This window comes from Notamacropus eugenii, chromosome 2, assembly GCF_028372415.1.
Source record: "Notamacropus eugenii isolate mMacEug1 chromosome 2, mMacEug1.pri_v2, whole genome shotgun sequence".
Taxonomy (NCBI): domain Eukaryota; kingdom Metazoa; phylum Chordata; class Mammalia; order Diprotodontia; family Macropodidae; genus Notamacropus; species Notamacropus eugenii.
Window position 1 is genome coordinate 521,259,544 of NC_092873.1, and position 16,380 is coordinate 521,275,923.

A 16,380-nucleotide genomic window follows, 5' to 3' on the forward strand; every position below is an offset into this window, starting at 1 on the left:
TAAAAGGTGGAAGGGGAAAGGAAAAGATTTTGAATAGGACTGTGGAGACGATGAGAGAATGAATCAGAAGGAATCATGAAAGGGGGAAAAAGAGTTGATGTGGAGCTGTGAGAATTCAGATAAGAATCAATAAATGAATTTATAGTGAACCCACTGGAACTATTCCTTGGCCTTTTCCAAGTGTACCCAGGGTTATGAATGGAAGCAGAGAAGTCTGAGACTGGGAGCAGTCAAGGTTTGGAGTATAGCAAAGTAAGACAGGAAAGCTAAGTGGCACCATGGTGCACAGAGCACTGGACCTAGAATCAGAAAAGCTACCTTTGTGAGTTCAAATCTAGCCATGGACACTTACTAGCCATGTGACCCTGGGCAAGTCACTTCACACAGTTTGTCTCAGTTTCCTCATCTGCAACATGGACTGGAGAAGGAAAAGGCAAATCACTCCAATATCTCTGCCAAGGAATTCCCAAATGGGGTCACAAAGAGTTTAGCACACCAGATACATCGAAACAACAAAGTGAAGCCAAGTGAGAGGACAAAGGGGCCAGAGACTCAAAGACAGTTTCTAGGTGCTGCAATGGATAATGTTGAACTTGAAGTCAGGAAAAACCAAGTTCAAATTCAACCTTGAACACAACTCACTTCTCTCAGCCTCAGTTTCCCCAACTATTAAGTGGGGATAATAAAAGCACCTCCTTCATAATATTTACTTGTATAGCACATATGACTATACAAGTGCTCAGTAGAATGTAAGCTCTTTGAAGGCAGCAACTATTTCAGTTTTAACTTTGTAGGCAGTTTATATGCATTTGAACTGAACTGAGTACATGGGAGGCAGATCTCAGGTTTTTAGTGAACTCCTGTTTAATCAGTAGTATGATATGGCACCTTTTAATGCAATGATCTAAATGTTCTATGCAGAGATCCAAAAAAAGGGAGATGATGCACTCTGTGTTTGGCTTCCTCTACTGTAGTGTCATCAATTCTAGGTACCACATTTGAGGAGGACATTGACCAGCTGAAGAGTGTCCAGAGCAGAACAGCCTGAATGTTGACATTCTCGATCTCAAGATCCTCTCACATGAATGTCTGGGCATGTTTGGCCTAGAAAATATTTTGGAGGAGATCAGAGTGAGGAGAAGGATAAGCCAGCTAGCTTCCAAGTATTTCAAGATGTGAAGTTTGGTCTTGGAGTCCAAAACTAAGATAGTAGGGAGAATGTATAAAAAGCAGAGGCAGAGTTTAACTTGAGAGAAATCTTTCTAACCATTTGGTGAAAAAAAGATTTAGAATATCAATGGAAATGATGAAAAAAAGTAGGGATAAAGGGGGAATAGCACTTTCATACCTCAAGTTAAACTATAAAGCAGCAGTCATTAAAACCATCTGATGTTGGTTAAAGAACAGAGAGCTAGATAAATGTAACAAAACTGGACAGGAGAGAAGCAGAAACAATTGAATTCAATAACCCAGTGTTTGAGAAAGTAGAAAACATGAATTACCTAGGAAAAACTCTTTATTTGATCAAAACTAGTCTGGTAAAAATTAGCCTTAGAGCAATATCTTATGCCATATTCCACAATACATTCTTAAAAAATTAATAGTAAAGATTTTACTACCAAAAATAATCAAAGAAAAATGGATCATATACCTCTTGCAGCTGTGGATCGGAGTTCTATTCTTAACCAAAAAAGAGGCAGAAGCAATTAAAAGAGATTAAATGGATAACTTTGATTACTTGAAGCTGAAAAGCTTCTGCACAGACATTAATGTGCCTAAGATAAGAAGGAAAGCAATAGAATGAAAAAGAAAACCTTCATGTCAAATTTGTCTGATAAGGGTTTGATATCCAAGATATATTATACATACACACACATATGCATATATGTGTACTGAATGTATTACAATAGATAAGTGATCAAAGGATATGAGCACACATTTCTTGAAAGAATTTAAAAGTATTTACTACCACATGAAAGCATGCTCTAAATCGCTAATCATAAGAGAAATGTACATCACAACATACTTGAGGTTTTACCTTGTACCCTGAAAATTGGTAATAAAGAAATAACAATAAATGCAAACAGTCAGTTGTGTAGTAGTTACAAAAGGACAAGCACACTAATACATTGTGGGTGGAGCTGTGAAATGGTGCAACTATTTTGGAAAGCAATTTGGAATTACACAATTAAAGTAACTAAAATGTCCATACTCTATGAACCAGAGAATCCATTACAGGATTTATGCCCCAAGAAAGCCATCGATAAGAAGAAAGTCCCCATATACCCCAAAATATTTATTATGATTGCTAAAACTTGGAAGCAAAGTAGTTGCCCACCAAATGGGGAATGGTTAAACAAACTTTGGAACATCAATGCAAGGGACTATCACTGTGCCAGAAGAAATTATGTTTGCAATGAATACAGAGAAGCATGGGAAGATCTATAAGAATTGATGCTTCATGATGTAAGCAGAGTCAAGAAAACAATTTCCACAGTAACTACTACATTGTAATCGAAAGAATGACACCAGAAATCAAAAGGAAATGTAACAAAATTGTAAGGATCCAGCAGAACTTGAATGAAGAGATACAAGAGGCCATCTTAGCCCACCTTGTCATGGAGCGGGGAACTGCACACGTTTTACAGATTGCACATATTTTTGGATTTTTTTCAATATATTGATCACTAGTGATGATTTTTCTCTTTCTCTCTGAAAAATATTATTTGTTTTATGAGATGCTTCTCCTGGATGGAAAGGGGGAATACTTAGGATAACTATGATGATGTGAGAACTGACAATATCAAGAAAAACTTTTTAAAAAAAAAAAGAGAAATTGTCCTAAAGATTAAATCCATCAGCCTGGGTGGAGCCAAGATGGCGGAGTAGAAACACAAATACACTAGCTCCAATCCCACAGCCCATGAAATATCTGTAGAAAAGAGCTGACAATAAATTCGGGAGCAGGAAAAGCCACAGAACAGCGGAGCGGACGAGATTTCTGTTCCAGAGAGCCTGAAAACCTCACTCAAAAGGTTCTTTGCGCTGCAGACTGGGAGCCAAGCACAGCCCTGCCACAGCCGCCCGGTGCCAAGAGGAGCAGATCTGAACGGGGAGCAGATCCGAGCAGGCTTCAGGGACAGAATCTCCAGCAGCCATGCGGGTCCCTGCACCCACAGGTGACAAGGGTCGGTGAGAGGGTCTCTTCAGTGGGTCGAGAGGGGAGTGGGGAGCCCCCATGACTCAGGCCCCCTCAAGAGGCAGCAGCAGAGGTGGGAGCAGACCAGGGCTCTCCAAGCAGGCAGGAGCCTGGATCCATTGTTGAAGGTCTCTGCATAAACCCCCTGAGGGAACTGAGCCTGTGAGGTGGCCCTGCCCCCACCCAGGCAGCTGAACTTGATCTCACACTGAATAGCAGCCCTGCCCCCGCCCAAAGCCCTGAGGCTGGGGAGCAGCATTTGAATCTCAGACCCCAAACGCTGACTGGGAGGATCAGGACGTGAGGTGGGTGTGAGGAGAATATTCAGAGGTCAAGTCACTGGCTGGGAAAACGCCCAGAAAAGGGAAAAAAACCAAGACTATAGAGGGTTACTTTCTTGGTGAACAGGTTTCTCCTCCCCTCCTTTCTGATGAGGAAGAGCGGTGCTCACCATCAGGGAAAGACATGGAAGTTCTATATCCCAGCCCACTCAATGGGATCAGACCATGGAAAAGCTCAAAAAGAGCTCAGAAAATTTTGAAAACTATGTTAGAGAGGTGGAGGAAAAACTGGGAAGAGCAATGAAAGACAAGCAAGCAAAGTATGAACAGCAGGTCAGCACCCTGCTAAAGGAGACCCAAAAAAATTCTGAAGAAAATAACACCCTGAAAAATAGGCTAACTCAATTGGCAAAGGAGGTTCAAAAAGCCAATGAGGAGAAGAATGCTTTCAAAAGCAGAATTAGCCAAATGGAAAAGGAGATTCAAAAGCTCACTGAAGAAAATAGTTCTTTCAAAATTAGATGGAACAGATGGAGGCTAATGACTTTATGAGAAACCAAGAAATCACAAAACAAAACCAAAAGAATGAAAAAATGGAAGATAATGTGAAATATCTCATTGGAAAAACAACTGACCTGGAAAATAGATCCAGGAGAGACAATTCAAAAATTATGGGCCTACCTGAAAGCTATGATCAAAAAGAGAGCCTAGACATCATCTTTCATGAAATTATCAAGGAAAACTGCCCTAATATTCTAGAACCAGAGGGCAAAATAAATATTGAAAGAATCCACCGATCACCACTGGAAAGAGATCCAAAAAGAGAAACTCCTAGGAACATTGTGGCCAAATTCCAGAGTTCCCAGGTCAAGGAGAAAATATTGCAAGCAGCTAGAAAGAAACAATTCAAGTATTGTGGAAATACAATCCGGATAACACAAGATCTAGCAGCCTCTACATTAAGGGATCGAAGGGCATGGAATAGGATATTCCAGAAGTCAAAGGAACTAGGACTAAAACCAAGAATCACCTACCCAGCAAAACTGAGTATAATACTTCAGGGGAAAAATTGGTCTTTCAATGAAATAGAGGACTTTCAAGCATTCTTGATGAAAAGACCAGAGCTAAAAAGAAAATTTGACTTTCAAACACAAGAATGAAGAGAAGCATGAAAAGGTGAACAGCAAAGAGAAGTCATAAGGGACTTACTAAAGTTGAACTGTTTACATTCCTACATGGAAAGAAAATATTTGTAACTCTTGAAACTATTCAGTATCTGGGTACTGGGTGGGATTACACACACACAAATACACATGCACACACACATAGAGGCAGAGTGCACAGAGTGAATTGAAGAGGATGGGATCATATCTTAAAAAAAAAATGAAATCAAGCAGTGAGAGAGAAATATATGGGAGGAGAAAGGGAGAAATGGGATGGGACAAATTATCTCTCATAAAAGAGGCAAGCAAAAGACGTTTTTAGTTTGGGGGAAAAGAGGGGAGGTGAGAGAAAAACATGAAGTTTACTCTCATCACATTCCACTAAAGGAAGGAATAAAATGCACACTCATTTTGGTATGAAAACCTATCTTACAATACAGGAAAGTGGGGGATAAGGGGATAAGCAGGGTGGGGGGGGGACGATGGAAGGGAGGGCATGAGGAGGAGGGTGCAATTTGAGGTCTACACTCATGGGGAGGGACAGGATCAAAACAGAGAATAGAAGTAATTGGGGGCAGGATAGGATGGAGGGAAATATAGTTAGTCTTATACAACATGGCTATTATGGAAGTCATTTGCAAAACTACACAGATTTGGTCTATATTGAATTGCTTGCCTTCCAAAGGGAGGGGGTGGGGAGGGATGGAGGAAAAGAAGTTGGAACTCAAGGTTTTAGGAACAACTGTCGAGTACTGTTCTTGCTGCTAGGAAATAAGAAATACAGGTAAAGGGGTATAGAAAGTTATTTGGCCCTACAGGACAGAGGAGAGGATGGAGACAAGGGCAGAGAGGAATGATGGAGGAGAGAGCAGATTGGTGATGGGGGCAATTGGAATGCTTGGTGTTTTGGGGTGCGGGGAGAGGACAAGGGGGGGAGAAAATTTGGAGCCCAAAATTCTGTGAAAATGAATGTTTAAAGTTAAATAAATAAATAAATTTTAAAAAAAAAGATCAAATCCATCAAAAATGGAATGACTTCCTATGGGAAGTTGATAATCTCTCCACTAGAGTTCCTCAAAGGAAGATTGAATGACCACATGGTGGGGATACTATATAGGGGACCCTTCTTCAAAAACTATTTGAAGTATATAATCTCTGAAGCCCCTTTTGACTGATTTTTGGTGATAGCCCAAGTCAAACACCATAGGCAGAACACAATGCCTCAAAGTCTGTCCCAGGAAATGGTGGACTAAGACTTTGTGGGCTTACGTAAAAGACTTTTGAGGGACAGTCTTGGTTCTGTTGTCAGGAATCATTAAAGAAATTAGATCAGTGTAATGTTAATTAGATCTTCCCACCCATTAATAGGCCTCAATGCCTTTTGTTAGTTTCTATTGAGGCACTGGGTCAGCTCTAACAAGTATGTAAATACTCTGAGGTGAGGTTTTACTTGGGGCTTAATTTTTGGAAGAAGGTTGGTGTGCCAGATGAAAGTAGATGAGACTGGATGAGACTAAAGAGTCCTCTGCTTTGAAAACCCAGAGGCTGGTGTTCTCTCTCTGGTAACTATGTATGTATTGTTTCTAGTCAGACAGTTGGAAGCCCTGTCTGTTGATCTTTATTTCTCTGTTTGTATTTTCTCTGAAGTTCAAGGTGCACACTTTTTCTCCTGAACTAAGTGAATGATCTATGTGTTTGATTAAAGTAGATTGTTCAAGTTGCTTTCCTTTTTAAAAAAGCAGATCCAAGAACCTGTAGAGCAGGTCTTCCTGTGCATGTCAGGGTCCTTGCTGTTACAGATAGAATGTTGAGTTTATATATAGATAGATTGCTGGAAAAAGATATTGCTCAGACTCCGCAGAGAAATTGAGTACCTTGGATCGTCTGAGCTCCATTTAAATAACTCACAATCTTCTCAGGTAGCCCATCTATCTCATCACTGGATTGCCCTGATTGCTAGGAAATTGTTGAGGGAAAATACTGAATAAAAAGACTTGAGTGGCACTAATGATATTGCCATAATAATAATATAATACTATAGTAGCCAGCATGTATATAGCACTTTAACGTTGGCAAAGTATCTTATACATGTCATCTCATTTAATCCACATGACAGCCCTGTACAACAGATTCATTTTACTGTTATGTAAACTGAGGCTGAGAGGTTAAGCAGCTTCTCCAAAGTCATAAAGCTAGTAAGCAAAGTCAAATTTGAATTCAGGTTTTACTCTTAAGTTTGACATTCCGCTACAGGGTGTACATTCAGATGTCAAGTTTATGAACTTTCCTCAGTCCCAGTGCGTCTAGCATCATAGAATGGGGACCTAGATCTATGTGGCAATAAATGATACTACTACCAAAAAGGAATCCCCAAAGATTGCAAAGGATTGATTGAGAAGTTGAAGGATGGAGATAGCCATCATTACTCAAGTGGTTGAAGGTAAGGGCCTTTGTGGAAAGTTAACCACAAGCTAGAATGGCACCTGAGATCAGGATTCACCTTTCTGGACCATGGTGTGGCATGATCTTGGCCAAAACTAGATGTCAAAGAATATTTTTGCCTGGAGATGATAGATTAGATTAAAAGGACTTTAAGCTAAAAGGGGTAGAAGACGGGAAAAAGAAAAAAAAGCTCAGATGCTGCAGCCAAATCAAAGACTGTTGATAGCCTCAGAGGTGTCAATGGGAAAAGGAAAGTAGGAAAGGCTGTGTATTGCATAGAAGACAATGATGGAGAAGAGAGGAATGTGTGATATTCATGGTCTCAAATGTTCTATATGCTTGTTATATCACACTGAGGGTTCAGCTGGGCAAGAAAGGAGGCCCAGATTGCCTTCCGGGAAGGTTCATGGTTAGGGGATGTAAAGTAACAGTTATGGAAGTGTCAATGAAGACGTAGAGCAGAAACGGGCAGACTAGATGGAGGAGGGGACAAGAGAAAAAACTCTTGGCCTCTGAGATGTTGTACCGTTTCTCTCAGATTTCACAATGCAGAATGGGAAAACTTCTTCCAGCCTTGCTAAGGAATTTGTCAAATAGTTTCTGAGAATGTTGATCATTATCCGCATTCCCTTTTATTCCACATTTAAATACTTCCACTAATTCAGTCAGATTTTTAGTGACATGCTGGTTCGTCGAGTCAGCAGTATGATACGGTAACCTTTAAAGCAATGGTCTAAATTTCTATGCAGAGATCCAGAAAACGGGAGGTAATATACCGTTTGTTTAGTCCTGCTATACAGCAGGTAATTTTTTATCCTCACAACAACCTTGGGAAATAGGTACTATCATTATCACATTTTACACATGAGGAATTGGAGACGGAGAAAAATTAAGTATTGTGACCAAAGTCACACAGCTAAGTGTCTGTGGCTGGATTTGAATTTGCACTCAGTTCTTCCTGGCCCGATTACAACACTCAATCTACTGCATCACCTAGATCAGGGGTGGGGAACTTACAGCCTCGAGGCCACATGTGGCCCTCTGGGTCCTCAAGTGAGGCCCTTTGACTGAATTCAGACTTCAAAATGTAACTCTAAATGAGTCTCACCCTAACTGTAAAGGACTGCACTTGAGGACCTAGAGAGCCCCAAGGAGCCTCAAGGCCACAAGTTCCCCACCCCTGACCTAGATGTTGGTCCTCTTCTTTTTCTTGAAAATCAAGGCATCAACAACCTTGTCTATTCCTAAGACACAGCCTTTGTCCTCAACAATCATTCAAAAAATACTAAGATGCTAACTAATTAAGCTACTAACCACTAAACTAAGCAGCCACATCTACCTGTTTAACCTTCAGTACTTGAAGGTATAGTTCTTGTGTTTCTTTTGCTTAGTATTTTATTTTTCCCAGTTGTACATAGAAACAATTTTCAACATTTATTTTTCAACTTCTGAGTTCTAAATTTTCTCCCTCTCTCCCACCCCACCCCCATTAAGAAGGTAAGGAATTTGATGTAGGTTATATATGTGTACTCATATAAAACATATTTCCATATTCTTGTTGAAAAAGAAAATTTAGAACCAAAAAAAAAACCTTAAGAAAATTAAAGTTTAAAAAGTATGCTTCAAGCTGTATTCAGGCACCATCAGTTCTTTCTCTGGAGATGGAGCATTTTTCATCATAAGTCCTTCAGATTTGTCTTGAATCATTGTACTGCTGAAAATGACTCACCATAGCAGATCTTACAATACTGCTGGTACTTTGTACACAGCACATGTCACTTTGTATAAACTTCTGTAAATCTTTCCAAGTTTTTTTTCCTTCTGAGAGTATCCTACTCATCATCCCTTATAGCACAGTAACATTCCATCACAAACACATACCACAATTTCTTCAGCCATTCCCCCATTGATGGACATCGCCTCAATTTCTAATTCTTTACCACAAGGAAAGAGCTGCGATAAATATTTTTGTACATATAAGTCTTTTCCTTTTTGTTTCTCTTTTTATATTTTTTGGGATACAGACCTAATAGTGGTATTACCAGTTTAAACTGGATGCATGGTTTTATATCCTTTTGGGTGCAATTCCAAATTTCTCTACAAAATGGTTGAATCATGTCACAACTCCACCAACAACGCATTCATCTCATTTTTCCCACATTTCCTCCACATTTGTCCTTTTGCTTTTCTGTCCTATTAGCCAATCTACTAGGTATGAGGTACTATCTCAGAATTGCTTTAATTTGCATTTCCCTATCAATAGTGAATTAAAGCATTTTCTCATATGGCTAGAGATAGCTTTGATTACTTCATCTGAAAAGGGGTCATATCTTTTGATCATTTATCAATTGAGGTATGGCTCTTATTTTTATAAATTTGACTCAGTTCTCCATATGTTTCAGAAATAAGGCTTTTATCAGAGAAACTTGCTTTTCATATTTTTTTCACAGTTAGGATTGCTGACTGTATTTCTCTTCATCCTGTACTCCCGGTTTTTTCTATTCTCTCTCTCCTTACACCCCATCTCTCTTTAAAAGTGTTTTGCTTCTGACTACCACCTCCCTAATCTGTCCCACCTTCTATCACCTTCCCTTCTCTTATTGCCTTCCCTCCTACGTTCCTATAGGTAGATTTCTATACCCAACTGAGTGTGTAGGTCATTCCCTCTTTGAGCCAATTCTGAGGAGAAAAGGGTTCACTCACTCTCCCGCTCCCTCACATCCTCCTCTTCCCCTCCACTGTAAAAGCTTCTTCTTGCTTCTTTTTATGTGAGGTAATTTACCCCATTCTACCTTTCCCTTTCCCTTTTACCCAGTGCATTCCTTTCTCACCCCTTAATTTTATTTGTTTAGATATCATTCTTTCATATTCAGTTCACACTTGTCTGCTCTGAATGTATACATATATATATATATACACATACACACACACACACATATATATGTATGTATGTATATATACATACATACATACCTTCTAACTGCCCTAATAATGAGAAAGGTCTTATGAGTTACAAAAATCATCTTCCTATGTAGGAATGTAAACAATTTAAACTTCTTAAGTCTCTGATGGTTTCTCTTTCCTGTTTGTTGTTTTATGCTTCTCTTGATTCTTGCATTTGAAAGTCAAATTTCCTATTCAGTTCTGGTCTTTTAATCAATAATGCTTGAAAGTCCTCTATTTAGGGAGGAGGGAGGGAGTGTCAAGGTGGCAGAGTAAAAGCAGGGACTTCCCTGAGCTCTCCCCCAAAGCTCTCCAAATACCTGTAAAAATGACTCTAAACAAGTTCTAGAGCAACAGAACCCACAAAATGACAGAGTGAAACAAGTCCCCAGCCCAAGACAATGTGAAAAGCAAAGAGGAAGGGTGTTTTGTACTGGACAAGGAGCACAGCACAATCTGGCATGGGCCACACCACCACAGACAGGTAGGAGTAGGCCTCAGGGGACTGAATCATTGGCAGCTGTGGCAGTTTCCAGAATTCTCAACCCACAAATACCAAAACGGTCAGTGGGAAAACTCTGTGGGACCTGGTGAAAGAGGAGCTCCCAGTCTAGCTTGATCCAGCCCCAGCCCTGGGACAGTGGGGGTGGGGGTGGCCAGCAACATCTTTGGTGGCAACAGCAGAAGCTGCTTCTGGAGCTCTGGACCCACAGACAATGGGGGATTGAGGGGTTGATACAGAATCCCTGAATCCTGGGACAAGACACCACCCCCACTGGAAGCAGAATTCTACCATGACAAAGAATAAGAAAGGCAAATGTTTGGCTGGGAAGACGAGCAGACATCATAAAAAAACTTAGACTATAGAATTTTACTTTGATAGCAAGGAAGATCAGGGTATACAATCAGAAGAGGATAGCAGAGTCAAAGCTCCTACATCACAAACCTCCTAGAATATGAATTGGTCTCAGGTCATGGAGGAGCTCAAAAAGGGCTTTGAAAATCAAGTAAGAGAAGTAGAGGGAAAAAATGGGAAGAGAAATGAGAGTGATTCAAGTAAATCATGAAAATCAAGTCAACAGCTTGCTAAAGGAGACCCAAAAAAATCCCAAAGAAAATAACATCTTAAAAAATAGACTAACACAAATGGTAAAAGAAATCCAAAAAGCCAATGAGGAGAAGAATGCCTCAGAAAGCAAAATTGGCTAAATGGAAAAGAAGGTCCAAAAGCTCACTGAAGAAAATAATTTCTTCAAAATTAGAATGGAGAAAATGGAAGCTAATGATTTTATGAGAAATCAAGGAATTACAAAACAGAACCAAAAGAAAGAAAAACTAGAAGACAATGTGAAATATCTCACTGGGCAAACAATTGATCTGGAAAATAGATCTAGGAGAGATAACTTAAAAAATTATTGGACTACCTGAAAACCACGGTCAAAGAAAAGAGCCTTGACTTCATCTTTCAAGAAACTATCAAGGAAGAGGGCAGAGCCAAGGTGGTAGACTAGGAAGACAGAGCTGCTTTAGCTTTCCCCCAATAGCCCACAAAATACTTGTAAAAAATGACTCTAAACAAATTCTAGAGCAGCAGAAGCCACAAAACGACAGAGTGGAACAGATTTTCCAGCCCAAGACAGCCTGGAAGGCTGACAAGAAAGGTGTATCACACTTGGATAAGAGCTTGGAGAAGAGCACAGCCCAGCCTGGACCACACAGCATGGACAGGACTGGAGAAGGCTTCAGTGCATGGAATCACGAGCAGCAGCTGCAGTTCCCAGATTTCTCAACCCAAAAACCCCAAAGACAGCTTCAGAGATCAGTAAGAAAGCTCTTTCACTTGGGTGACAGGGGAGTGTGGTCTGGCCCCAAGGTGTCAGCAGCAGCAGCAGCACCCACTTTTGGAGCCCTCAGTCTAAAGACCCTGGGTGAATCAAGCAGCTAATCTGGTTCTCAGTCTAGAGTGGAGGTCCTGGGGTGAGGAGAAGCAGATGGTGGAGTTGGTAGCAGCTGTGGAAAGGGAATCTTACTTGCAGATCCTGGGCAGAAAAGAGTGCTTGTGGTGGCCTACAGGCCAGAGTGCAGTCCAGGACAGGAGTAAACTCCTCTCCCTTGATTGTGCCAGCTTGGTGGAACTGAGAACTTACAGGTCCCCAGAGTATACCCTCCACTTGACAAAGGACTCAAAAGTCAAGTAATTGGCTGGGAAAATGCCCAAAAAAAGGGGAAAAAATAAGGTTATAGAAGGTTACTTCCATAGCCTGAGATTATTGCATGTATTTTGGGGGAGGGTTTTGGATGTAGAATCCTTGACTTTGATGTCTTCTTCTGATGGTATGCTTTGTTCTTCCTCATCTGAAAGGATGGAAGAAAGTACCTTTTGCCCCCATTCTACCTTTCCCTTTCCCTTTTTCCCAGTGCATTCTTCTCTCACCCCTGAGAGAGTGAACCTTATTCTCATCATATTTGGTTTAAAGATGGAATAATATACACACACTCAACTGGGTATCTTACCCTACAGAAAAGTAGGGGCGAAGGGGATAAGGGATGGAGATGATAGAAGGGAGAGCAGATTGGGGGAGGGGGTAGTCAGAAGCAAATGCTTTATATAAGGAACAGGGTCAAAGGCAAAAATAGAATTATTGGGGGCAGTTGGAATAGGATGGAGGGAAATATGAACTTTCACAGCATGACAATTATGGAAGTGTTTTCATAACTACACAAATATAACCTACATTGAATTGCTTCTGTTCTCAATGGGTGCAAGTGGGGAGGGAAGAAGGGAGAAAATTTGTAACTCAAAGTTTTTAAAACAAATGTTAAAAAAAATTTTATATGCAACTTGGAAATAAGATATACAAGCAATAGGGTATAGAAATTTATCTTGCCCTTTAAGAAAGCCAAAGAGAAAAGGATAAGAGAGGGGATGATAAAAAGGAGGGCAGACTGGGGGAAGGGATAATCAGAATGCATGCCATCTTGGGGTGGGGGAGGGGAAAGATGGGAAGAAAATTTGGAACTCAAAATCTTGTGGAAATAAACATTGAAAAATGAATTATAACTAAAACTAAAATTAAGTAAATAAATTAAAAACTTCAAAAAACAAGCCCTCTATTTCATTGGGGAGAGCTCAGGTGAGTTGCTTCCTTTTCCTAGCTCCTCCCCCTTTGAGTCTTAAAGGAATTAAGGGCAGCTGGGTTGTTCTCCTACTATCTCCTTATTTATCTTAGGTATCAACTTGCCAAATATCTGGTCACTGGATCCAGATGGCCCAGGCGGGGAAGTGACCTTGCACAGCCCCTCCCTCACTCAAAACAAAGTCAAGTGCAAGTCAAGTCATCATTTCTCTGATGCCATGGTCTTCTTCAAAAATGAAGGATGAACACAGACAGACAGAGCCATTTTTTTTGTCCTGTGGTAGCAAATACAAAGATCTTTCATCCTTGTAGAAGAAAAATAGAAAAATTAAACTTGGGCTGCTATCTTTAGTGTGTTCTTCGTTATCACTGTCCCATTTACCCCAGTGCCATGCTCAGTCTCTTCTTCCTCCCTATATATCTTAGAACAAAGAAGCGTATTTGTCTTCCTTGGCTTTCTTTCTCAGTCTCAGCTCATCCTGAGCCTTAGCACTTCTGGATATACTTTGGACAATGCTATGCCACACTCATATTTATCCCAAGTGACCCACCATTGCTTCCTTTTCTGTATATATCCTTTTTTTAAAAAAAAAAAAATCTAAGCTGTTTCTTGAGTTCCCTGAATATTCCCACTGACCTCTTCAGGAAACTCTTTCTTTTCCTTCTCTTTGAGATCATTCCACTTTGTGACTTTGGAATTGTATTCTTAAGAATTTCCTTTCCTGGGTCTACTCAGCGCAGCAGCAGCCCTTCTTTCTCCACAGCGGTCAGCTACGACCCCCGGTTCCCCAGAAACCATGTCGAAGGGACCCGCAGTTGGCATTGATCTTGGCACCACTTACTCCTGTGTGGGAGTCTTCCAACATGGGAAAGTGGAGATCATTGCTAATGACCAAGGAAACAGGACCACCCCCAGCTATGTCGCCTTCACCGACACAGAACGTTTAATCGGTGATGCTGCAAAGAATCAAGTTGCAATGAACCCCACCAACACAGTTTTTGATGCCAAATGTCTGATTGGTCGCAGATTTGATGATGCAGTTGTACAGTCAGACATGAAGCACTGGCCTTTCACAGTGGTGAATGATGCAGGCAGGCCTAAGGTCCAAGTGGAGTACAAAGGGGAGACCAAAAGTTTCTATCCAGAGGAAGTGTCTTCTATGGTCTTGACCAAGATGAAAGAAATTGCTGAAGCTTATCTTGGGAAGACCGTCACAAATGCTGTCGTCACAGTACCAGCCTATTTCAACGATTCCCAACGTCAGGCCACTAAAGATGCTGGCACCATTGCTGGTCTCAATGTGCTCCGAATCATCAATGAGCCAACTGCTGCTGCTATTGCTTATGGCTTGGACAAAAAGGTTGGTGCTGAGAGAAATGTGTTGATCTTTGACCTTGGAGGTGGTACTTTTGATGTCTCCATTCTTACCATTGAAGATAGCATCTTTGAGGTCAAGTCCACAGCTGGGGACACCCACTTGGGTGGGGAGGACTTTGACAACCGAATGGTCAACCATTTCATTGCCTAGTTCAAGAGAAAGCACAAGAAGGACATCAGTGAGAACAAGAGGGCTGTTCGCCGTCTTCGCACCGCTTGTGAACGTGCAAAACGCACCCTCTCTTCTAGTACCCAGGCCAGTATTGAGATTGACTCCCTCTATGAAGGTATCGACTTCTATACATCAATCACTCGAGCCCGTTTCGAAGAGCTGAATGCTGATCTCTTCCGTGGTACGCTGGACCCTGTGGAAAAGGCCTTAAGAGATGCCAAGCTAGATAAATCACAGATTCATGACATCGTCCTGGTGGGTGGTTCCACTCGAATTCCGAAAATCCAGAAGCTTTTGCAAGACTTCTTCAATGGCAAGGAGCTCAACAAGAGTATCAATCCTGATGAGGCTGTTGCTTATGGTGCAGCTGTTCAGGCTGCCATTTTGTCTGGAGATAAATCTGAGAACGTGCAGGACTTGTTGCTGTTGGATGTCACTCCTCTTTCTCTTGGAATTGAAACTGCTGGTGGAGTTATGACGGTTCTGATCAAACGTAATACCACCATCCCCACCAAGCAGACACAGACATTTACCACCTATTCGGACAACCAACCTGGTGTGCTTATTCAGGTTTATGAAGGTGAGAGGGCAATGACAAAGGATAACAACCTGCTTGGCAAATTTGAGCTCACAGGAATCCCCCCAGCACCCAGAGGTGTTCCTCAGATTGAAGTGACATTTGACATTGATGCAAATGGCATTCTCAATGTTTCTGCTGTGGATAAGAGCACAGGCAAGGAGAATAAGATCACCATCACCAATGATAAAGGACGTCTGAGCAAGGAAGACATTGAGCGTATGGTCCAGGAGGCTGAGAAATACAAGGCTGAGGATGAGAAGCAGAGAGACAAGGTGTCTTCCAAGAATTCTCTTGAATCCTATGCTTTCAACATGAAGGCTACAATGGAGGATGAAAAACTGCAAGGCAAAATTGGTGATGAAGACAAACAGAAGATCCTTGACAAATGTAATGAAATAATCAACTGGCTGGATAAGAACCAGACTGCTGAGAAGGAAGAATTTGAGCATCAGCAGAAAGAGTTGGAGAAGGTCTGCAACCCCATCATTACCAAGCTGTACCAGAGTGCAGGGGGCATGCCAGGAGGCATGCCTGGTGGATTCCCCGGGGGTGGAGCAGCCCCATCTGGAGGTGCTTCTTCTGGACCCACCATTGAAGAGGTGGACTAAACAACAGAAGAAAGACCATTCCACACAGCTTTTCCAAAAATTGAAGGACTCAAAATTTGTAGCCAAGGCAGTGGCAGTTTAAAAGTAACATTTAAGCTACTGTATAAATCTGGGCATTCTGAATACTTGAATGTGTGCAGAGGGGAGAGAAGTGAACAACATTGCATTTTATCAGTACTGTAAACAAGTGGAAATGCAATTCTTGTCCTGGAGAATAAAAATTATTTAAAATTGGCACCATAAAAAAAAAAAAGAAAGAATTTCCTTTCCTTCCAGGCTGTATTAAATTACAGAAGTTTAGTCCATGGCCTTCCTCTGAACTCTTTGAAATCTTCTCTCTGAAAAATCTAGGCTTTTTGTCCAATTTTGCCTGGCTTTGCTCCTCCGTATCATAAACTCAAAGAGGGATTGAACCCTTCCCCACAAGGTTCCTATCATGCACACCAGATTCCACCACCATCACCACCACTGCCAAGA

At 41.1% G+C, this 16,380-nt stretch overlaps 1 protein-coding gene across 1 annotated transcript in view; it reads left to right on the forward strand.

Annotated features, from left to right (window-relative positions):
- The window catches only part of LOC140523242 (heat shock cognate 71 kDa protein-like), a 62,542-nt gene extending 46,384 nt beyond the window's left edge, over nt 1-16,158 (forward strand). Inside the window, exons 4-5 of the mRNA XM_072638205.1 lie at nt 13,877-14,526; nt 14,695-16,158. Of these exons, the coding sequence (XP_072494306.1) occupies nt 13,877-14,526; nt 14,695-15,903 (1,859 nt within the window). The 3' untranslated portion in view covers nt 15,904-16,158. The remainder of the gene's footprint in view (nt 1-13,876; nt 14,527-14,694) is intronic.
- Nucleotides 16,159-16,380: the final 222 nt, after the last annotated feature.